Source organism: Bactrocera dorsalis, chromosome 4 (genome assembly GCF_023373825.1).
Source record: "Bactrocera dorsalis isolate Fly_Bdor chromosome 4, ASM2337382v1, whole genome shotgun sequence".
Classification (NCBI taxonomy): domain Eukaryota; kingdom Metazoa; phylum Arthropoda; class Insecta; order Diptera; family Tephritidae; genus Bactrocera; species Bactrocera dorsalis.
In genome coordinates, this window is record NC_064306.1 from 16,982,449 (window position 1) to 17,006,167 (window position 23,719).

At 35.7% G+C, this 23,719-nt stretch overlaps 2 protein-coding genes across 5 annotated transcripts in view; both read right to left on the reverse strand.

Moving 5' to 3' along the window:
• The window catches only part of LOC125778148 (uncharacterized), a 334,571-nt gene that overhangs the window by 60,991 nt on the left and 249,861 nt on the right, over positions 1-23,719 (reverse strand). The window lies entirely within an intron of this gene.
• Positions 5,126-23,495, reverse strand: LOC105233164 (glucose-induced degradation protein 4 homolog). Of its 4 annotated transcripts, XM_019992803.3 has the most exons (5): positions 23,276-23,294; positions 12,826-12,956; positions 8,824-8,986; positions 8,602-8,769; positions 5,126-5,515 (listed from the first exon to the last, which is right to left on the reverse strand). In XM_019992803.3, the coding sequence occupies exons 3-5, from the start codon at positions 8,965-8,967 to the stop codon at positions 5,219-5,221; spliced, it is 609 nt and encodes a 202-aa protein (XP_019848362.1). In that variant the 5' UTR covers positions 8,968-8,986; positions 12,826-12,956; positions 23,276-23,294; the 3' UTR covers positions 5,126-5,218. The 4 variants fall into 4 exon arrangements, with proteins under 4 accessions (XP_019848362.1, XP_011213445.1, XP_019848365.1 ...); XM_011215143.4 differs by lacking the exons at positions 12,826-12,956; positions 23,276-23,294 and adding an exon at positions 23,342-23,495; XM_019992806.3 differs by lacking the exon at positions 12,826-12,956 and having other exon boundaries at positions 23,276-23,300.

Sequence of the window (23,719 nt, forward strand, 5' to 3'; positions counted from 1 at the left end):
ATCAAAAATCAACCGAAATTTGAAATTCATGGAAATGGAATTGAACATCTCCGATTTATCTGACCGAACATTTGGGCTTATGAAAGGTGTATTCCGTACAAATTGACTGATGAACAAAAATTGCTCAGAATCCAACATTCGAAGGACGATTATTTGACCAAAAATTACATTTTAACCATTAAAAACTCCCCGTATTCACCTGATATGACACCGTGCGACTTCTTCCTTTTCAGAAAAATGCATTTGCCAATGAAATGAAAGCGTTATGCAGACATAGAGGCCATTCATAAGGCTTACACCGGCATACTGGCGGCCATACAGGCCAACGAGCTAAAACACTCGTTCGACATGCTTTTGGACCGTGCAAAACGCTGTATTGAAGCAGAAGGAGACTAAATTAAATAAAATAAATTGATTTTGCCGAAAAACCATTTGTTCTGTTTTTTTTAAGTCCTGTTTACTTTAGAATTTTTTTTTTTAGAAAATATCGATAATTTTATGCTATCTAAGTCGTCTGTGAGAGTATTAATTAAAATTGTGAGATAAATCGTAAGATGAAAAGTAAAGAAATCGTGACTAACGGCTTTAGAATTTAAAATATTTTAGTAGATTTGAATTAATGGCGCGATTCCGATTACTTTGGCAGTCGGGTAAAAATTTCGGTAGATTAGGAATATGCACTTATATTTTTAAAAATATTCCCGATTAAAAATTCAAAAATTTTTATTAACAACACATAGTATTTCTCAATGTTTCACTAAATTTTTTCACATTGTATATTTAAATATACACTCTAAACATTGAAATAAGTTCACATTTCACTTTTATTTTGTTATTTTTGAACTAAATTTACTAATTTAAAAATCTCTTAGCACTTTAATCGTTGAAAAGGTGAGATGGTTTACAATTATGTGAAAATCCAGCATTACCACATCTTAAACACCAAATATAAAGGATTTTCATCGACAGCTCTTGATTTATATTTATTTAATAAACACAAATAAATAAAACGCTATGATAATATTATAAAATTTATATCATTGTAATATAGCATTGTTTATATTACCATTTTATATTATAATATGATCATGTCGCTCTAAAAAACTCTTCTCGAGCCAATACCCAGGGTGACTGAAGTGCTTTCGCGTAGTACTACCTTCTGCGTTAAAGGCTTACGGCCGCACAAACATAACCCTGGTCGCGCCAATACCCGGAGTAACCTAAGTATTTTACTACGTAACATTTTTATATAATATTACTTAGTTGTTTATTAAACATAAATAGAAAAAGAGTTTATACTCTATACCTTACACTTTATTATCAAATATTATTACATATATATGTATTACTTATTTGTTTATTAAATTTAAATAAGAAAATATTCATATGAATGGAAAGATTGTTTATACTCATTTTAATTTGAAATATAATTTATAGACACCTGTTTTTATTAGAACTAAGATTGCTAAACAAAGAAAGATGAATTATAGCGAAAAAGAGAAATTTCAGAGAATTTCTTATTATCATATGGCAGCGCTCCATTTCATCATAATTGTTAGCACATATGTAAATGATATTCACTACGAATTTAAAAATTAATTTTTAAAATATAGGTTTCATACTTATAAAACCTGCAAAAAGTGGAAATTATGAATTTGTTTAAATTATTTAGTGTGTTAAATGTAGTGAAATAGCTTGTTGAAATGTTCGAAATTTGGGAATTTTTGAATTTTTAAGTCGAACGGTCGATATAACACTATAGGGGTATTCTCTTGCTCTTGCAAGATTGCAGATTGCAAAAATACTACACCGAAATATACAAGGGCACGAGAGCACCCATTGCAGAATCTAGTGACATATGACCGACTGATTCAGTCAATTTATTGTAAATGACTATTGTGCATGGCTATTGTGAATTGGCGCACTTTTTGCATACATTTTTAACAAAAAAAACTGTAACAAAACTTTATAATTTAAATAGAAATTATAAAATCTAATTAAAATTTACATTTCTTAACAATTTAACGACGTAATATGTCTTTATGTAAAATGGCAACTACAACAGGGTCGCAATTTTATTTTTGCGTGACATTGCACGCTAATATACACGGGTTTTGGTCTGACATATTTCACAGCCCTTGCAAATATTTTTCTGCGTGTGTTTGTTGTTGTGCCGTTGTAAATTTGCAATGCTTGCACCGTGCACCGGGTTTTGCAAGAGCAAGAGAATACACCTAATATCTTTGGAATGGTATGAATTAACAATTTTTTTTTGCAGATTATTATATTTTCCGCGTTGTGTCACATACTTTTCAGTTTTCTTTAGCGTGAAGAACGCATGAAAATATCAATGGTTTAACAAAAAATTATGTAAAATATTATTATTTTAAAAAATGGATCGTGATAAAATATCTATAATGTAGCACGAACATTTTTCTTTGACTTCACAAAATTTCATCGATTTATCTCTCGTAGTTTATGAGAAAATAATTTTACAATTTTATAGTGCACTAAATTTCAACCTGAAATAACTTTAACAAAAAATTTAATTTTGAAGAAATATTTATATCAGGGGATATGCGGTGATGTTGTGAAATTTTCATGGACCACTTGATTTGACCCAGTTCCTATATAGCTGCGTTAATATGTGGACCGATATCAAACATTTTCAGCATTAAATTATAGTATATATGAAGGTATAAAATGAAAGAGAATGTTTGAAAATGTGTATATTTTTAATAGGGGGGCCAGATGACGTATCTCCCTAATTTCATCAATTTTATTTAAAATAGATTATTTCTGAATCGCATTAAGATTTCTTAAATATTGGTAGATAAAGTCAACCGAAAATTCCCAAATATTTATATAACGTACATATCGTCACCTGAAATGCAAATTAACGTAACAACATTTTCAGAAATTTACAGTGGCATGAATGAAACACGGAATAAAATGGAACATGAGTGAAACAAAATATTAATATTGGTTAAAACTGGTTTATATATGACCGCAGAACCAGAAAATGTTGAACATATTTAATATTATGTATACAATTTGAAGTAGTGAAGCGTAATCAATAAGACACTCAATTTCGAATTTTTTGATGATACGTTATTTTGCATTTCAGGTGACGATATATGGAATCTAAGGGAAATATTTACCAGATTTTCGCCAAGGGCATGCTGACATCAAAAAATATTATCTTCGAATTTCAAATTGTCCAATATATTAGAAAATCAGCCATATGCACTGGGGTGCACGAATTTGGGTCAGATCCCTGAAAAGTTATAGTCTGATATCGACAATGTTTGGGCGTAAGATCAAATAGGGCAGTATTTGTGTAATGTAACTGCGTTGATGTTTGATTTGTGATATGAAAGTGTGTTATAACGGGTGATTTTTTTGAGGTTAGGATTTTCATGCATTAGTATTTGACAGATCACGTGGGATTTCAGACATGGTGTCAAAGAGAAAGATGCTCAGTATGCTTTGACATTTCATCATGAATAGACTTACTAACGACCAACGCTTGCAAATCATTGAATTTTATTACCAAAATCAGTGTTCGGTTCGAAATGTGTTTATCGACAAATTTTGTTCAGCGATGAGGCTCATTTCTGGTTGAATGGCTACGTAAATAAGCAAAATTGCCGCATTTGGGGTGAAGAGCAACCAGAAGCCGTTCAAGAACTGCCCATGCATCCCGAAAAATGCACTGTTTGGTGTGGTTTGTACGCTGGTGGAATCATTGGACCGTATTTTTTCAAAGATGCTGTTGGACGCAACGTTACGGTGAATGGCGATCGCTATCGTTCGATGCTAACAAACTTTTTGTTGCCAAAAATGGAAGAACTGAACTTGGTTGACATGTGGTTTCAACAAGATGGCGCTACATGCCACACAGCTCGCGATTCTATGGCCATTTTGAGGGAAAACTTCGGACAACAATTCATCTCAAGAAATGGACCCGTAAGTTGGCCACCAAGATCATGCGATTTAACGCCTTTAGACTATTTTTTGTGGGGCTACGTCAAGTCTAAAGTCTACAGAAATAAGCCAGCAACTATTCCAGCTTTGGAAGACAACATTTCCGAAGAAATTCGGGCTATTCCGACCGAAATGCTCGAAAAAGTTGCCCAAAATTGGACTTTCCGAATGGACCACCTAAGACGCAGCCGCGGTCAACATTTAAATGAAATTATCTTCAAAAAGTAAATGTCATGAACCAATCTAACGTTTCAAATAAAGAACCGATGAGATTTTGCAAATTTTATGCGTTTTTTTTTTAAAAAAAAGTTATCAAGCTCTTAAAAAATCACCCTTTATATGAAATATATGAGGTTGTCATCCGATTTTTCCCATTTTCACTGTGTGTAATAGGATAGTTTGGGAAACTTCATCTTTTGTTAAAATTGATAAAGCAGTTCCTGACTGACGGTGGCCACGCCCATTGTTCAATTTAAAACTGCTCTTATAAAGCCCTACTCTACCTTTCTGATTGTGAAATCTTATATGGGGAAAGGTTGTGGTTATTATCTAATTTTGTTACCTATTTTCTGAGTGCATGAAGAAGTACTAAAGTCTTTCTCTAAGCAAATTTGGTTGAGTTAGATTTAAAATATATGTATGTACATTAAACTACTTAAAAAAATTTGTGCACATGCATCCCTCGCCACTGTGATCGCCTGTATCAAATTTCAGTTTTATACTTTTATTTGGTGCTTAATTATGGCACTTTATGAGATTTCGCTTAAAGACCCTTTGTGGCCGTGGCAATGGACCGCTTCCGCCCATCTGCCATACCAACCCTCCTTGAATATCATGGAACACGTTTACAAAGTTTCATTCAAATATCTTAATTTTACTCGCTTGCACGAACGATCACACTGATAAAAATAAATAAAAATAGGCAAGATTATTTGTCTGGGTATACGATTACGCTTACCGGACGGCCATATTACTGGCGATAGTATAAATACACTATAGAGATGTAACGTTATGCTGACTTCTGTTTAAAAACAACTGAGAAAACTTGATTTCGTTGATTATTCTATCTTTTGTATTGTGCACTGTTGACTAAAGAAATGCAAAATATTATTGACTGAGAAGACAGAAATAATAATAATTAACATTCTCAAATTATATAGAATTTTTTTTATTAGATAAATATCTATTGTATATATAACTTAATGATAACAAATAAATTACACTATTCATTTTATCTAAATTCATACACGTCTGAAGAATTTTCTGGTATGTGTTCTAATTCAATAGATTGATATAGCTCTGATGAGCGGTGATAATAATAACCTTCTACTCTGCCAGTAGATTTTGTAAAGCAAATATAATAAAATCCAGCGAAAGACGCCCCATTTATATCCTTTATCGTATGATCTGGCACTAGGAAATGTTCTTTCCATCGCATGAATACATAGTCGCTATTCGCCAGTTTTTTAAAGTCAAAATTATCTGAATTAAATGATTCTTCATACTCAGAAAAAGCGGCAAATTTGCTCTGAAAATAGAAAAAAGAAACAAATAATAATGAATTCTATAATAAAACTAAATTTCATGGTGCCTGGTTGATTGAGGATCCCATCAAATTCGAATGAGTCTTATATGAAATATTGTGAAACATTAGCTGGCGTCGATTAAGTGGTATAACCGATATCTTCAATGCTATAAAGTTTTTTTTTGCATATTTTAGATTAATTTTTATTATTATAAATGATTGAGATGGCAAGTTAGAATACACTTTTTTATTTTCTTGTAAGATTTTTAAAACTTAAGGAATTAGGGGTAGTGAGAATTTTCAAAAAAAAATTCGTTTTTGCATTTTTGTTAACTGTAATATCTTAAAAATATTCTTTGAATTTCAAGTTGATCCGATAATTAGTTTTTGAGTTATTTGACAAATAACAAAGGGAGCTCGGGCACTTCAAAGCGCTAGTGTAAACGCGTTTTTCTCAAAACTATGATGTTTTTAGAATTGGTGACAACTGTAACTCGAAAACCGCTCAGTAGATTTTAATGAAATTTATACAGCTTTTAGAATACATAATAAACTCGGGCCTGATCGAAGGATTTTTATTCTTTCAAAAATTTCGATTTTTTAAGACCAATTAACTGTTGATTTTTTCGCAAAAATTTAGAAAAAAATTTCCTGACGCCGTCATTTTGTTAATTTTTGAAAAAAAAAATCCTTCGAGGATTCCCAGGATTATCTATTTATAAAACTCATTTTTTTGTCCGATTGATTTTAGATGAATCTCCAAAGGACTCATGGTTGTCACTGCAAGTACCTTTCTTTGGAACTGGGTCAACACAAACAACTATAACTTCGGAAATTAATTTTTTTTGAAATTTTCGTGACTTCAAGTCAACACATTCTATAATAATGCCATATTACTACTTTTGTAAAATAACACGATTTAAAAGCAAAAAAATCAAAGCCAGGGAAATACTTTAAGGTGTAAAACCAATCATATAGAGTAAAGTCAGCTGGATGTTCATAAATCCTGATATTAGTTATGTAGGCTGGGCCAAGTTTTCTCTTAAATTTGTCTATCCTAAGCACAAAGATACGTTGTTATGAGCAAAACACACCCCCTTATTTTCATTGGGATAATTCATATATTGGCCGATATATGCGGTACAAATTCACCCGGAAGTTCGAAAATCTTTATATTAAATATATATTTTTTAACGTTCAAACATTCCATCATAAGAGGATTATCCCTTAGTTTGATTTATAAATATCACACATTGACCGACATTTTCCTTCAAAAGTTAACTATAGGTTCCGGGGCCTAAATATTCGATATCTAGGGGCTTGAACAGTTTTTATTAGATTTAAATAATTTATAGTCATAAGGCGGCACACACTAAAGACATTATTCGTGTAAAGTTTTATTCCTTTATATTGATTGCTTCTTGATTTGTGTACTGGAAACTGTACGAAACAACTTGAATTTAAATATTATGTATAACTTATTAGAAAGAGGGCCTAAGCCCACTTTTTCAAAAAATTTTGTCCACAGGTGACCCTTACTACAGCGATACTCTGTACCAAATTACAGCTTTATATCATAATTTATTGCTTAGTTATGACACTTTATACGTATTCGATTAATTGCGATTTGTGGGCGTGGCAGTGCACAGTGGTCGGTCTTGTATGGAATCAGCGGCCAGAAATACTTCCACTGCCTACTTAAAAGTGAAACTTTTGCCAAAGCTTTTTAAAATCTCTCTCTCTCCCGTTTCCTACTCCGCCACCCCCCGATGGCAACAAATTTTAATTAATTATATTGAATTAAAAAAGTTGATAAACGAAAAAAGGAATTTTTGAAATTATAATTATTCAACTAAATCAACAACAGATTTTAATAAAATTGATTTATTTTTGCATGATAGTTTCTAAAAGGATTTAAGCTCAAAGCAATCGGTTTAGCAAGTCCTGATTAGTAGCGATTAGTTCTTTCGTGTATGATGGAGTCGAACATCTTAGCGTCCTTATTGCTTGACTCAGCAGATTCTTCTGAAAGCTCTTCAATTGAAACTGGTGCATATTGAATAATATCGAGAGCGTGATTTAAAATGTTACGGACTGACGAGGAAAGATAATACCAGGAGTATTTTGAAGTAAATTCCTTTGCAGGATCTCGCGCAAATCAAGTGCATTGAGGATTGATTAAACTGATTCCTTTTGAAATTGAATTCGAACAGGACGGCAATAGCGGGTGGGCGAAGGTCTGCAGTTTTTCCAAATTTGTTTATGTTTGTCATCATTTTGCGATTTATCAGTTGTATAGGGAAATATGTCGTGACAAATAAATTATTGTCTTTCAAATTATTTTTAAATTTCTGCTTATGTTCGCTCTGAACAGAATTGCTTTCAAAGCCACATATTCCTATTGATAACACTGTGGAACATTTTTGGGATTATTGTCTGGGGGGTGAGAAATTCCAAGTCAGGGTGATGGTACTAGGTCAGTATAGTAAAACCCTCAAGGGGTTTGGCGTTCGTATGTGTCTGTTTTTTTTATGACCTTTTAAATTTTTTCCTTATCTTGATGTTTTTTCGCTTAGTTGTAACATTTTGGCAAAAACGTAGTTTAACATAACTCGCGAACCACTTGTCCGATTTTGATGAAACAAATTTAGAAAAATTAAGAATTACAGTTTCTGGGTTTTTGGGTTGTCAAAAAAGTCTTGCAGTATTTTCGCTAGTTGGCGCTGAAAGCGCGTAGTTCTAGTTTTATTCGTCGCATCGAGTCATGAGCGGAAATAATACATAACCAATAAACTAATACTATGAGCAAGAAATAGGAAGACTTTGTTCATAAAATTAAAATCCTTAATTTATACTTAGAAATGGCTCCTTTCGTGCCATGATTTTTTCTAACCATCGAAACAGTTTATAAAGTCAAATTTCGTCATAGCCTTCAATGCGCGAAGCGAAACACGTTTAATGTCTTCAATTGCCTCAAAACGATCTGGAGTTGAGTACACTACATAGGCATCATTAAAATTTATCTTAAATAAAACGCCTAAACACATATATTTAATAAAAAAACAACTTAGTCTAGAAATCATTCTTACCCAATGCCCTTTGTCAACATCCTCATCCGCTTCCCACTTTCTGGTTAAAAATGGATATTTCTTCGATATTATTTCTCCATCAAAAAATGTTGTCAGAGTTGGAAATTCGAAAGTCAGTCCATTAATTTTTAAATAACCACATAAAAATGAATTTTGCAAATCGATATGCTAAAATATAAAAAGTAATATTATTTTAAACACGCATATATTTATTGGCAATACCTGAAGAACAACTTCCACGTCGTATGAATTTCCTTGAGACTTTTGGAATCCTTTAAACTTTGATCCACTATATAACATAGTCTCTCGAATTCCATCCTGAGATGAATTGGAAGGAAGTGCTGGTGTCGCATAACTTACAGGCATATTTTATAGAAATTTTGAACTGAAAATAGACGTAATACTAATTTTTAAATGCATCTAGCAATCAGAAATTATTTATGATGATATTTTCATTATTATTGATTACACTGGCAAACCAAATTTCACTTGTTTCTTGTGACATGAACAGAAAAAGTGTTTATTAAGTAAGTTAAGTGTTTATTGCCACAAATGCAGAAAATAGTTACAATAGTTACATATTTCTTCTATCACCTATAGTTAGTATGAGGATTTTTGATAAAAAAAAACAGCGATAGATATATTATATTATTTTATTATTTTATTAACCAAAGAAGGTACTCTTTCTTACTATTGATGTTTTTCGGCGATATTTTGTTTTTGGAGTTCGTTCACTGGGTCTTAAAGCTGTTTAAACTTCGATCCAATACCTTTAATATTCGTGAGGCAAAAATAGCAATCTGTAACATGGTCTTTAGGTTCTCTCCAAATGAATGGTACTGTAAAGGGCATTTTACGATTTGAACCAAGCTGTTAACAGTGTTACACCAGTTTTACAACAGATATGAGGGGTCCATGCTTTGTCTTGATTCCCAACTTTAACACCAAAATACAGTTCGTAAACTTTTAGCACAAGCGGAGTAAAATAATGTTTTTGCGATTTAAAAGTTAGTTCTCCGCACACATAACAAAAAAATGTGAACTCAAAAACGTTTTGCTATCCACACATAGAACACGTAACCGATTCGGACACCGTTAGTCTACTGAAAAATTTTGTAAAATAAAATGATCGTACAACACGCTGTTTACAGAACAGGTAGACAGAACCGGATAAATCCCTGATCGTATGAAAATATGAGATGATTGATACAATATAATGCGATTTATGTATAGTATTGTACAATCTAAAGCCGCAGGTTACAAAATATCTGTGGGCGATAGAAAATTTCTGATTCAGAGTATCAAACTGCATTGGAAACACCTAAGAATTTTCATGTCATAAAGTATGTGTCTTACCAGTGTTATCTATGCTAATACTTATTATAAAGAGGAAAAATTGGGTTTGTTTGCATTGAAAAGGCTCCGAAAATACTTGACCGATTTGAAAAATCCTTTCACTGTTGGGAAGCTACATTATCTGTAGCGAACATAGGCTATATTAAATTTATTTATTTATTAAATTTTCAAAAAAGTTAGGGATACATACTAAAACTCCAATAATGCAACTCAAGGTGTGACAAAATTACCAACAAAATGTCTTAAAACCCGTGCGCTGTGAAAGCTATTGATTATAGAACAACATAATGTATATTTAAGTGTGCTTCATTTCATTAATCATTTTGAACATTCCATTCGAAAGATATCACAAGTTTAAAATTGGAAGTTATTTGAAAAATGGTTCCCGCTCAAGCTGCAGGTGACACCATAATGGGGCAACTCGACAGGCAAAACTTTATAACAAATTAACTGTCAAATCGATTGCTATTGCAGTGGGAAATTTTTTATTTGGGCATTAAAAAATATCTAAACATATGCCAACAATTCTCATTAAAATATTAACTGTAAACATATATACAAGATGCACACATTTATACTATTATTCTACCTATACGTTCTATTTTTTAATGGCATCTGTCGGAGAAATGCTGGGTGAATGAGAAGCGTTTTTTCACTGGCGTCCACGATTTCTGGAGGATGGAGTCATGTGTAGAAGTTCACGCAAGTAAGGAAAGTTTTCTGATCGCCATTCACTTGGGATTCTTTAACATGTGGCTCAAGCAGCTCACGACTTCCGGTCTTTAACCAAGTATCCCCTGGGTAGTCTAAGAACATCCGTTTGAAGGCGAACTAAAGTGAGAAGGCAAAACATCCTCTCCACAGCGTTGTGTGCAGGGTTCGGGACCCGCCACGTAAAATACAGTACCAATGAAAAAGAACAATAAGCCTCGGATGAGAGCCCCTCTTTTGATGACGACCATGGCAAACGTATTAAGGACTACGATATTAGGGCATGCACCTGGAATGTCCGGTCCCCTAATTGGGAAGGTGCCGCTGCCCAGCTGGTCGATTTCCTCGGTAGAGTGAAGGCTGAAGAAATGCGATGGACGTGACAAGGACTGAGAGAGTAGGACCTTTTGGCATTTGCTACAGTTGCCATATAAAGGAGCGCAAATTTAGTGTGCCCCGCCACGATGTCAAAATCGTGCTTGGTGACTTTAACGTCAAAATGGGACACGAAGGTATCTTTGGCACTACGGTCGGTAAATTCAGCCTCCACGACGAAACATCCCCAAAAGGATCGAGGCTGATCGACTTCGCCGGGGCCCCGAGTCTATCAGTCGCTCATAATTCCCGTCCTGCTATATGGTGCAGAGGCTTGGACGATAACAACATCGAGTCGACGTTGCGAGTTTTTGAGAGAAATTTTCTGCGAAAGATTTATGGTCCTTTGCGCGTTGGCCACGGCGAATATCGCATTCGATGGAACGATGAGCTGTATGAGATATACGACGAAATTGACATAGTTCAGCGAATTAAAAGACAGCGGCTACTAAACTAAATATTCGACGCAGTACTCGCCGAGTGAAGTAGAGGAAGAGGAAGACCTCCAATCCGTTGGAAGGACCAGGAAGAATTGCGAAAAGAAACGACTGGTGCGCTGTTGTAACTCGGGAATATAACAGCGTTAGCGGTTTCTACGGCAGTAAAGAAGAAGAATCCAAAAGTAAATGACCTATTTAAATGTATAACAAAGTTTAGTTATTCAACTATTTCCACCGGGAAACCCACATACTGGTCTAGTGATCCTCGAAAAAGAGCAGACCGTCTAGATTTTGTCGTGTATAAAGGCATATCACAACACTAACTTCACATTAAAGAGAGCTTTGACTTGAACTTTGATCATTCGCCAAATAATAGTAACGTTTGGGTCTACCGCGTCGAGTATGGAAAACCATACAAATATAGCAGCAATTAGAAACTGACTTTAAAATCGAACTAGTTTGACTATACTCTTAAAATCTGGCCATGATATTAACCTAGCAGTTGAAAAGTTTATAATTGCTATCCATAAAGCTGGATTTCTTTTCACTTCACAATCAACTGCTAATGAAGTCAAATACCGGTACTTTCTATTGAATTAAGACGGCTAATCAAAGAGAAAAGAATACTCAAGAAAAAGTGGCAAATAAGGCGAAGTCCTCTTGACAAACAAATTTTAGGCACAATTTAACGCCGCGATCTGAAGGTACCATTGGAAAGAGGAAGGCCGCCTGATTAAAAAATGGGGTACCGCAAACGCTTAGTTTACGAGATATTCGACTTTAAAGTACAAAAATTCCTAAAGTTCGAACTTTTCATCAAGCTATTTCACTACATTTAACACACTTCATGCATTCAATTAAACTTTTAAATAATGGAATATATAAAGCAAATACTTTCTCCGAAGAGGACCACAGATGTAGAAATATATCATTTCATTTATCACAGATCCTATCGAAAATCAATAAACAAGACGAATTCAACACTTCCTTACAAAATCGCTTATGCAAGCTTTAAAAATATCTTTTTAATACCAAAGATGTATAAATCAATAAAAATTCGTCTATGGAACTCAAGTGGGTTAATCAAACATAAGAATGAAATGAACTCGGAAAATGTTGACGTATGTATGATAACGGATACACATTTTACGTCACAACCCTATTTTAAAATTAAAAATTATGAATCTTACAATACAATTCATCCTAACAATTGCGCCCGTGGCGGAAATGCAATACTAATTAAAAATACGATTAAACATTTTGAGGAAGAAAAACTTTCAACTGATAAGTTTCAAGCTACAACAGTGACTATTTACGGAGTTTAAAGTCTACTCTCACTTACCTCTGTGTGCAGTCCTCCAAGACATCATATCCAATTTGAAGAGTACCAACATTTAATAAACAGACACAGGTATACAGAGATTTCAGCGCAAAAAACACGCGCTGGGGCTCAAGGCTTACTCCTACAAAAACCTAAAAAAAAACTCTATAAAGTCTATTATCTCGGATCATTCCCCAATCTATTTAAGCTATAGTGAAACCGTCATCTTTAAAGACAAAACAGCGGCCTTGTACAATAAACGAACAGATTGGGCATACTTTAAAACGATCATGGAATGTTACGAAAGTAAATATGACTCTATATTAAATACAGGCCAGTTGGAATCTGAAATTTTACACTTTACAACAAGTATGCAACACCAGAATTAAAGAAAATTGCTGTATCCTAATGACATAAGAGAAATAATTAAATGAAAGAGAAAGCTACGACGTAAGTGGCATCAAATATTTTATTTTAAATGAAGTCTCTAATGATCTTAATCGGAAAATTAAGAGGCTTAAAAATGATAGTTTCGCAAAATATCTTCGGTCCCTAAGCAATGGAAGAAATTCCGACTACTCTCTTTGGAAAAGCTGTAAAAGACTACAAACACCAGAAAATCAAGTATGTCCCATTAAAATAAGTGCTGATAGCTGGGCCAGAGACGATTCAAAAAAAGCAGAAGTGTTTCGGATTATTTAGCCAAAACCATATGAAACACACGTACATTATCAGAAGAAAGCGAAGAAATCTCAAGTTGCACAAGCAGTGAGCTAAGTGAGGAAGTCAAAAATCTGAAAAACAAAAAATTCCCCGGTTACGACCTGATTACTGCCGAGGTCCTATAACAGCTTCCTCAAATAAGTATAGTAAAAATTACCAACTGCTTTTCATCTTAAATACGTGCCCAATACGCATCAATAAAATCATTGAACGAAAAACCATAATTCCAGCGCAACAGTTTGGGTTTCGAGCCAACCATTCTACGATTGATCAAATACACAGGATTACACACATTATTAAAAAAGCCTTTGAGGAAAAAAATTCTGTTCTGCCGTGTTTTTGGAAGTTGCAAAAGCGTTCGATAAAGTTTGTCACAAACTGCTTTCGAAACTGTAACTGATTTTACCGAAACAGCATTTTGACATCATAAAATCGTACTTATCAGATCGCTACTTTCGCGTTAAACAAGGAGACAAATCTTATATTCTTTGGAAAATAAAAGCAGGAGTTCCACAAGGTAGTGTGTTGGGTCCTTTTCTTTATATTCTATTCACGCACGACCTACCAGTAGACTGCAATTATACAACAGCCACATTTGATATTTTTGATGATACCACGTTGCTTGCTGTTGGTAGTAGTGAACACGGGTCCACTACTAATCTCCAAAAAGCTGAAAATAAAGTCGAACAATGGGCAAAGAAGTGGCAGATAAAACTGAAGGGGGTATTCTGGTCTAGAAATCGCAATTTTTTTTTTATATTTTCAAACTATTCAAGAAGATGTGTACAAGAGGTTTTTTCAAAATTCAAATTGTTTTCGGATTTAGGCATTTTTCTGACCCGGCAGAAACTGGTTCGGTCGGAACTAATCGAACAAAAGACATTAGGGAAACTTTAAACGCGTTTTTCTCAAAACTGACTTTTTCGGAATGATACCCACGATTTCTCAGGTTCTACTGGACCGATTTACTTGAAATTTTTATAGAGTCTTCTTTATAGGCTTGTCTATGGTTGGAAATAGCCCCATCCCCAAATTTTTATTTTTATTATATTTAAAAAATTCGAAATAGTCATAAAAAGTGATCCAAAAAAAATTTTTTCGCCATTTTGTGAAAAAAAATTTTCCCACTTTTCAATAGTTCCGGCCATTGCGACATTATTCTAGATTAAGAATCTTTTTTTTGGTTTCAGATAACTAGGAGGGTTGAAATCAAGGGTATGGTCACGGGAAATTTTTAGAGACCCCCCACTTCGTCAGCTCATGTTTGAAATTTTGTACTTCTTAATTTTTTTCTGTACTCTCCTAAAATTAACAAATAAGTAATAAAAAAATGGATAGTAAAAATATTCTTCTTCTTCTTTACTGGCGTAGACACCGCTTACGCGATTATAGCCGAGTTAACAACCGCGCGCCAATCGTTTCTTCTTTTCGCTTCTCCACTTGGTCCTTCCAACGGAGTGGAGGTCTGCCTCCTCCTCTGCTTCCCCCGGGGGGTAATGCGTCGAATACTTTCAGAGCTGGAATGTTTTCGTCTATCCGGACAACATGACCTAGCCAGCGTACCCGCTGTCTTTTAATTTGCTGAACTATGTCAATATCGTCGTATATCTCGTACAGCTCATCGTTCCATCGAATGCCATATTCGCAGTGACCAACGCGCAAAGGACCATAAATCTTTCGCAGAAAATTTCTCTCGAAAACTCGCAACGTCGACTCATCCGTTGTTGACATCGTCCAAGCCTATGCACCATATAACAGGACGGGAATTATGAGCGACTTGTAAAGTTTGGCTTTTGTTCGTCGAGAGAGGACTTTACTTTTCAATTGCCTACTCAGTCCGAAGTACCACCTGTTGGCAAGAGTAATCCTGCGTTGGATTTCCAGGCTGACATTGTTGGTGGTGTTAATACTGGTTCCTAGATAGACGAAATTATTTAAAACTTCAAAGTTATGACTGTCAACAGTGACGTGAGAGCCAAGTCGCGAGTGCGACGACTGTTTGTTTGATGACAGGAGATAATTCGTCTTGCCCTCATTCACTGCCAGACCCATTTGCTTTGCTTCCTTATTCAGTTTGGAGAAAACAGAACTAACGGCGCGGGTGTTGAGGCCAATGATATCAATATCATCGGCATACGCCAGCAGCTGTGCACTCTTATAAAAGATTGTACCTGCTCGATTAAGTTCTGCATCTCGAATAATTTTCTCCAGCAGAAGGTTGAAGAAATCGCACGATAGGAAGTCGCCTTGTCTGAAACCTCGTTTGGTATCGAACGGCTCGGAGAGGTCCTTCCCGATCCTGACGGAGCTTTTCGTGTTGCTCAACGTCAGTTTACACAGCCGTATTAGTTTTGCGGGGATACCAAATTCAGACATCGCGACATAAAGGCAGCTCCTTTTCGTGCTGTCGAAAGCAGCTTTAAAATCGACGAAGAGGTGGTGTGTGTCGATTCTCCTTTCACGGGTCTTTTCCAAGATTTGGCGCATGGTGTATATCTGGTCGGTTGTTGATTTGCCAGGTCTAAAGCCACACTGATAAGGTCCAATCAGTTTGTTGACGGTGGGCTTTAATCTTTCACACAATACGCTCGATAGAACCTTGTACGCGATGTTGAGGAAGCTTATCCCACGGTAGTTGGCGCAGATTGTGGGGTCTCCTTTTTTATGGATTGGGCATAGCACACTTAATTCCAATCGTTGGGCATACTTTCGTCCGACCATATCTTGCAAAGAAGCTGATGCATGCTCCTTATCAGTTCTTCGCCGCCGTGTTAGAATAGCTCGGCCGTTTTGTTGTTCTTCAGACGGGCAATTGCTATTCGAACTTCTTCGTCGGGGAATGGAACGTCTGCTCCATCGTCATCGATTGGGGAAAAATTGTAATTACCTTTTTTACAACACTTTAAAAATTACCTGAAATTCATGCTTCTAGACCAGAATACCCCCTGAATGAAGCTAAGTCTGTACACATTGTACTCACATACAACAAGATAGACGGTGCACGAATACCGTACTTTAATTCCGCTAAATACTTTGGAATGAGGCTTGACACTAAGCAAATATTCCGACCGATATGGAGCTATGGTGCACAACTTTGGGGATGTACTATCGCAAACAATAAGAAAATCATCTAACAATTTCAAAACAAAGTACTAAGACTAATTGTCGAAGCGCCTTGCTATTGTAGATGTGCTGATATAGAGCGTGATCTAGGCGTAAACCCGGTTAAGGCAGAAATATTAAACATTGCAATAGCTTGAAAATAGTTATGGCGTCAGATAGATAATCAGGATAAAGCCGAAGCGTTTGCTCTCCATTCAAATTCTCGATCGAACGATATTCCTGATAAAGAAAACTCTGCTGAGGTACAAAACTTTCGAGAATCCCATTGCCAGATGAGTCGGCCTATTCGAAAAATTTCTATTAAGTAACGACGGAGATTAAGAAAATAAAACTTAAAAAATCGCAGGGATCTGATAAAATTGGACTTTTTGTTAGACATCTACCTCACATTTGTATCAGACTGCTTACTTATATCTACAATTCTATTCTTCAACTCGACTTCTACCCAATTCAATGGAAACGAGCTAAAATAACAATGATTCCGAAACCTAATGAGCCTAAGGGCTGTCCCTTTTCATTTCGTCAAATTAATTTACTGACGACCTTCTCTAAAGTATTTGAAAAAATACTTTTAAAAAGAATGTTGCCTGTTTTAGAGGTTGGAAATATAAGAAATATATTACCCGAACAGGAGTTTGGATTTAGAAGGGGACATGGAACACCTAAGCAATGCCATTGAATTGTTAAAATTATCATGAATGCTTTCGAACGCAAGCAATACTGTACAGGGGTCTTTTTCGATGTTAAATAAGCACTCAATAAAGTAAAAAATGTCCTTCCGTATAATTAAATGGCTCTACAATACCTGAAAGTGAAACTGTCAAATACCGAGGTCTTTGCTTAGACAGAACACTCACTTGAAAGACACACATAAAAAAGAAATTGAAAGTGAAACATCTCAAATTTGAAACAAGAAAAATATACTGGCCTTTACGTTAGGTTAGTCTTGGAAATAAAATTCGACTCTACAAGTCAATCCTTAAAACAGAATGGACGTATGCAATGCAGTTATGGGGTACTGCGAATACATCCAACATAGGAATCCACCAAAGATATTAATCTAAGACTTTAAGAAGCATTGAAGCGCGCCGCAGAAAAAAAATAACCATGGCAACCCTTTTCTTATTGTGCAAATGCAGAGAATTTAACAAAAATAAAATAATTAAAATAAAGCTTTATTTACAACAAATATTAAAAAAATTAATATACAGAAACGTTATAGTGAAGTGTTACGAAGTGAAAAGTGCATAATATAAGTGAAAAAGTTATTCACAATATACAAATCATCAATGTAAAAGTTGTAAATTTTTCAACTTTAAATGCAAATATCTTTAAAACTATAAGTCAGCGGCAATTATATATATATATATATATATATATATATATCTATATATTCGTGATCTGGAGAACGTCACCTTTCCAGTGATACGCATTTTATCCCTCAAATCCGGGGAAGCTATTCTAAATTTTACCCCAATAATTGAACAAAAGTTAAATATTGAATAAAAGTTATTTTTGCACTATTTAATATAAAATAATTGGTTAGAAACGATTTAGTGAAATGTTAGTGGATATAAAAGTTAAAAATATAACCATAAAATTCATTATAAGTGGGAAAAACACGCATTTTAAATAGCTGGATTTTTGAACTTTAAATGCAAATATCTCAAAAACCATAAATCAGCGGCAACTATATCTTCTTATATATAAAAATGAATCGCAAAATGTGTTGGTAAGCGCATAACTCAACAACGCCTCCACCAATTTGGTCGATTCTTTTTCCAAAATGTTCGCCCAGGTTCAAGGATGGTTTTTACGGCAAGGAAATTTCGAATAATTGCCGGAAAATTCCTAAAAACAGTCCGTTTCTTTTCCCATACAAACGAATGAATGTTTGTTCGTTAGTAACGCTAAGAGAACGGCTGCACCAATCTTGATGAAATTTTCAGAGGTTGCTCTCTGTAGATCGGAGAAGGTTTGGAAATAAAAAAACCTGTATGCTTTTCGTGAGGAAAAGTCGGAAAATTGGACAATCCCAAAAAGGAACCTTTTTTCATACAAATTTTTTTTCAATTTTTGTTTGTTTTGTTTTTCAATATTTTGATTTGTAAATTATTTGGAAATAAAAAAACCCGTATGCTTTGCGTGAGGAAAAGTCGGAAAATTAGACAATTCCAAAAAGGAACCTTTTTTCATACAAATTTTTTTTCAATTTTTGTTTGTTTTGTTTTTCAATATTTTGATTTGTAAATTATTTGAATCGTTCAATTTCGGTCGCTTGCTTTTTTATTCCGTCTATTCAAAAGAAAAATTTTTGAAAATTATCCAGTGAAAACTTTATACGTGTTTCACACAAAGTGATCAATTTCAGATTGAAATTTGTTACGAAACCACGAAGAGGTCGCCGTAATATCGGTCGGCGTATGGCAGCCCAAAACAAGGCAAGGCAAGAAGTACTCCCAGGATGCGGTGACATACGTGCGGAATTATGGATCGCGGTCAATCAGCAAGTGATCGTCACGATGCTACAGCACGACTTTTCAAACAACAATTACGATGTTTCATGGACTTTATCTTGGAGTAATGTACGTGCTGTTAGATGCTAAATGTACTCTGTTGAGTGGCAAAAGAAAAGTTTGTCGCACGTACACATTCATCTTTGGATAGTGGATGGTTGTTACACCAGATCAATTTAGAGGCGTAAATATCGAAGTTAACAACACATCAAAGTTGACAACACATGGATCGTACCATATTCGCCATTGTTGTCTAATTCACATTCAAAAGTCATGTCAATGTTCCATATTGTAGTTTGGTGTAATCGATAAAATAGGTTTGGATATACGGTTATTGGTTTTGAACGACAGGTTCGATACGTGAACTGCAATAAAGGGCTTTGTAGGAAATTTAATTTTGCAAATCATGAACGTTTTCCGACTGTTGTGCGTCTCGCAGTTAATTTAGAGAATGCCCAAAGAGTGTATTTCAACCCAGAGAATACAGTACAGCCAGTGAAAACACCGCCAGCATTAACATTTTTTCTCAACTTCCGTCAGTGATCCATTTGCGAGAGTATTGCTCTATTCGGAAATACCTTGATATTATACATGGAATGCATCATCGAAGAGATAGTTACGCAGAAAGCAGGGCTAACCAGCAGATGGCATGCATTAGAACGAATTATCACAATCCACCCGAAAGACGACGATTGCTTCTCCCTTCGGTTGCTATTAATAAATGTACGCGGTTCAACTTCATTTGAGTCATTGCATACTGTGAATGGTACGGTGTGGGCAACTTTTTGAGAAGCAAGCCAGCAATTACAATTGCTGGAATATGATAATCACTGGAATCAAAAGAAGGCCGACGCGATAGCTACTTCGAATGCCACTGAAGTTCGCACACTTTTCGCGGTGATCAGCCTTCAAATCCGCGTTATGGGATACGACCAAAAATTACATTGCCAAAGACATTTTACATCGTATACGGTAAGAATTGGAAATGGGTCAATACTGGTTGATATTTCCCGTAGTTTGATATCAATTCCATATGCCGTTTATTAATTCACGAAAGATGGACTCATCACGAATTTTTATACAAACATTGGCCAAATTATCGTAAGTACGATTCCTTGAGTGCACGCGCAATCTTAGCTGCCACAAATACAGATGTTGTTGACTTACACTGTAACTGGAACCGGGAGACTTGCGGACATACAAATCGATCAATCGTCTTGACAATGAATACGACACCCTGAATTATCCAGTGGAATTTCTAAATTCTTTGGAGAGGGTTGGTATGCCACCGCATCATTTGCGTCTCAAAGTTGGATCTGTCGTAATGATGTTTCGCAATATGATTGTGAAGCACCTATCAAATATAAGGGGCAGAATGCTTGATTCTACGGATTTCTTTTGAGTTCTAACGATTTGCCATTTCAGTTCTAATGTATTCCGTTTCCAGTGAAAATTGAATTTGAGATGACGTTCAACAGGATAGTCGTATAGTGGGTGGCATAAATTTGGAAATGCTATGTTTTTCACACGGCCAGATATACGTGGCGTGCTTTCGAGTTGGAAAACCATCTTCTCTGTACATTTACACACCGGACCAAAAACCAAAAAATGTTGTTTATCAAGCTGCGTTACACTGAAGAAAATAATAATTTCACGCAGGAAAACGGCTGCGGGGTCAGCTAGTATGTATATATATTTTCTTAATCTAGAGGACCTCCTCCATCCGCACATACCCATTTTAACCCCGAAATCCGGGGATGCTATTCTAAAATTTACCTTCCCCTGCAGGTAGGGGGACCCCGTCAGGGTTCAGGGGGGGAGACCGAATATACCCCCGGCAAGGCACATGCACTGTGTCTGACAGTAAAGATCTTGTTTAATCTGTCAGCATGGTCTAAGTCAGAATAGTGCTATAATATTCAGCTGGAAGTCAAATTCTTAGCTTCAAATTATAAGACATAATATAAAGTAGCTTTCGCAAAAGCGAAAAATGCACCCAGTCATTCAGTTCATGGGGACTCAACTGGTAGTAGCAAAAGCTACAAAGTCAGACCAAAGACTATAACCTGGGGGTTGGGTTTAGTATCGCGCCGGTTAATTTTGGCTCACTGTACCTAAACGAGATAACCAAATTGAAAATTTTAAACACGCATGTATGCTTAAATTATCGAACTTTATTTTAAAACATATTTTATAAAAATCGGTTCACAAGTTTTTCCAAAAATTCACTTTAAAAAATGCTATTTTTTGCAAATTTCTCAATATATGCTAGTGTATTTTCATCTGTTGTGCATTGTACCAAACCAATTATGGATACATTTTCACGCACATATATTACTTATGAATTATAAAAACCACTAGTAATGTTTTTAATTACTTTTGATTGTTAATTTCCTTGTAAATCTTTAAATAAAATACACCTTTTTCTGCATTGAGTTCAATAATGCGAAAAACCAAAATGACTGCCTAATTTGAACTGTCAAATTGCCGAGAAAGCACGAACAAAAGGGAATAAATTAAACCCAGTTAGCAATAAATGTATGAAGTGAACGCGAAAAGGTGTTCAATGCTAAAATACTGTGGATGGCGTAGCCGGTGTTGGACCGACCAGGGTTATTTTTTTTGAAGCGCGGCCGAAGGCCGCCCACGCAAAAAGGAGTTCTATGCGAAAAAAATTGATACGCCCCGGTGTTGGACCGACCAGGGTTATTTTTTTAGAGCCAACACAGAAAGGAGTACTACACGAAAGTACATCGGTCACCCCGGGTATTCGCTCGACCAGGGTTATTTTTTTAAAGCGCGGCCGAAGGCCGCCAACGCGGAAAGGAGTACTACACGAAAGTACATCGGTCACCCCGGGTAGTCGCTCGACCAGGGTTATTTTTTTTGAAGAGCGGCCGAAGGCCACCAACGCGGAAAGAAGTACTACACGAAAGTGGTCACCCTGGTCACCCCGGGTATTCGCTCGACCAGGGTTATTTTTTTTAGAGCGCGGCCGAAGGCCGCCAACGCAGAAAGGAGTACTACACGAAAGTACATCGGTCACCCCGGGTATTCGCTCGACCAGGGTTATTTTTTTAGAGCGCGGCCGAAGGCCGCCAACGCAGAAAGGAGTACTACACATTTTGGTTTTCTTTATTTTGATTTCTTGTCCATACAAAAATGTTGGCTGGGTTGCATTGGTTTCAGTTTGTATGGAAAAATGAGCAAAAACACTGATTTTTGGTCATTTTCAAAGGGCTCCCTACAGGTCTATAGGGGCTCTAGGAGGTCGAGGGGGGTTTATTAAAAAGTTCGATCCTTCCTCTTTCCAATAAGGGGGTGTGAGGGGGGGGTAGCCCTCCCCTGTTTTTCTCCATAAACGATACTAAACCGGCGCGATACTAAACATTTCCCGATTCGTGGTGGTTGTGGTTTAAACCTAAATGCAGGTAGGACAGTTTGTCCAATGTGGCGTCGCACTGCGGCCGGGTGGCCAAGGGTGTCCCTATCCACCCGAACCAATTGAAACCAGGGTATAAGCGTTTATGCCTTGGGGCGCTGATCTCCGCACTGTATTGGTCAAAGTGCTTCTAGCAATAGGAAGCACCGTGAGGTATGCAATTCCCACGACAGCCGGTTCTACGCACCGGAATTGACTCGGATTTTATCCGACCAAGGGCTGTCCTTTCGGCGATCTAACCCCGTTTGGATCGGTAAGCATTAACCGTGAGGTATGCTGTCGAAAGTAGGTACTCACGTTAAACACAAGGGTACTCTAAAATTTACCCATTTTAAATATTCTTAATTGGAGAAGGTCCTCTATCCAATCATACCCATGATAACCCTGAAATCGTGGGTTATGGTTTTTGAGTTATTTGCATTAAAGTTCAATAAATTAACTATTTAAAATGCGTGTTCCTCCGACTTATGATGCATTTTACACTTATATTTGAACATTATACCCATTAACACTTCACTCTTTCGTCTCTAATCATTTATTTTATATTAATTAGTGCAAAAATAACGCCAAAGGTTTTCCCTTTTTTATACTGCGACACCTTTTTTGGGTACCAGTTTATAGTAAATATTTTATGACTTTATCTTAATATCGATAGAGCACATCATACAATTAATAAATGCCAATGTGATCAATTGTTTTAATTCTCTAATTCATACGTATAAACTTCCCTCACTTTTTTTTCGTAAACTATTATTTATATTTAATAAGTACTCTATAATGTCCTTTACGGGGCATCTCGACAAGATAGAATTTATAGCATATTAACTGTATTGCAGTGCCTATTGCCTATGGAGACTCTACATTGCACATTGCTTACTATATATAAAATACTAATTAATTTGCCATATATTGTAAGCTATAAGTTGTCACTTCAACAGTTTGACAGCGCAGTTTTCGTTTCTATGAAAATTTCGAAGAGGCAACATATCCCATTTGCACATATGTCGACGGCATTTTTAATTCGGTAATATTAAATTTAGAAGAGCGTGTATTAAGACGGTTGTGTTATATTATAAAAATAAAATACATTTTCAAAATTACATCTTTCCAA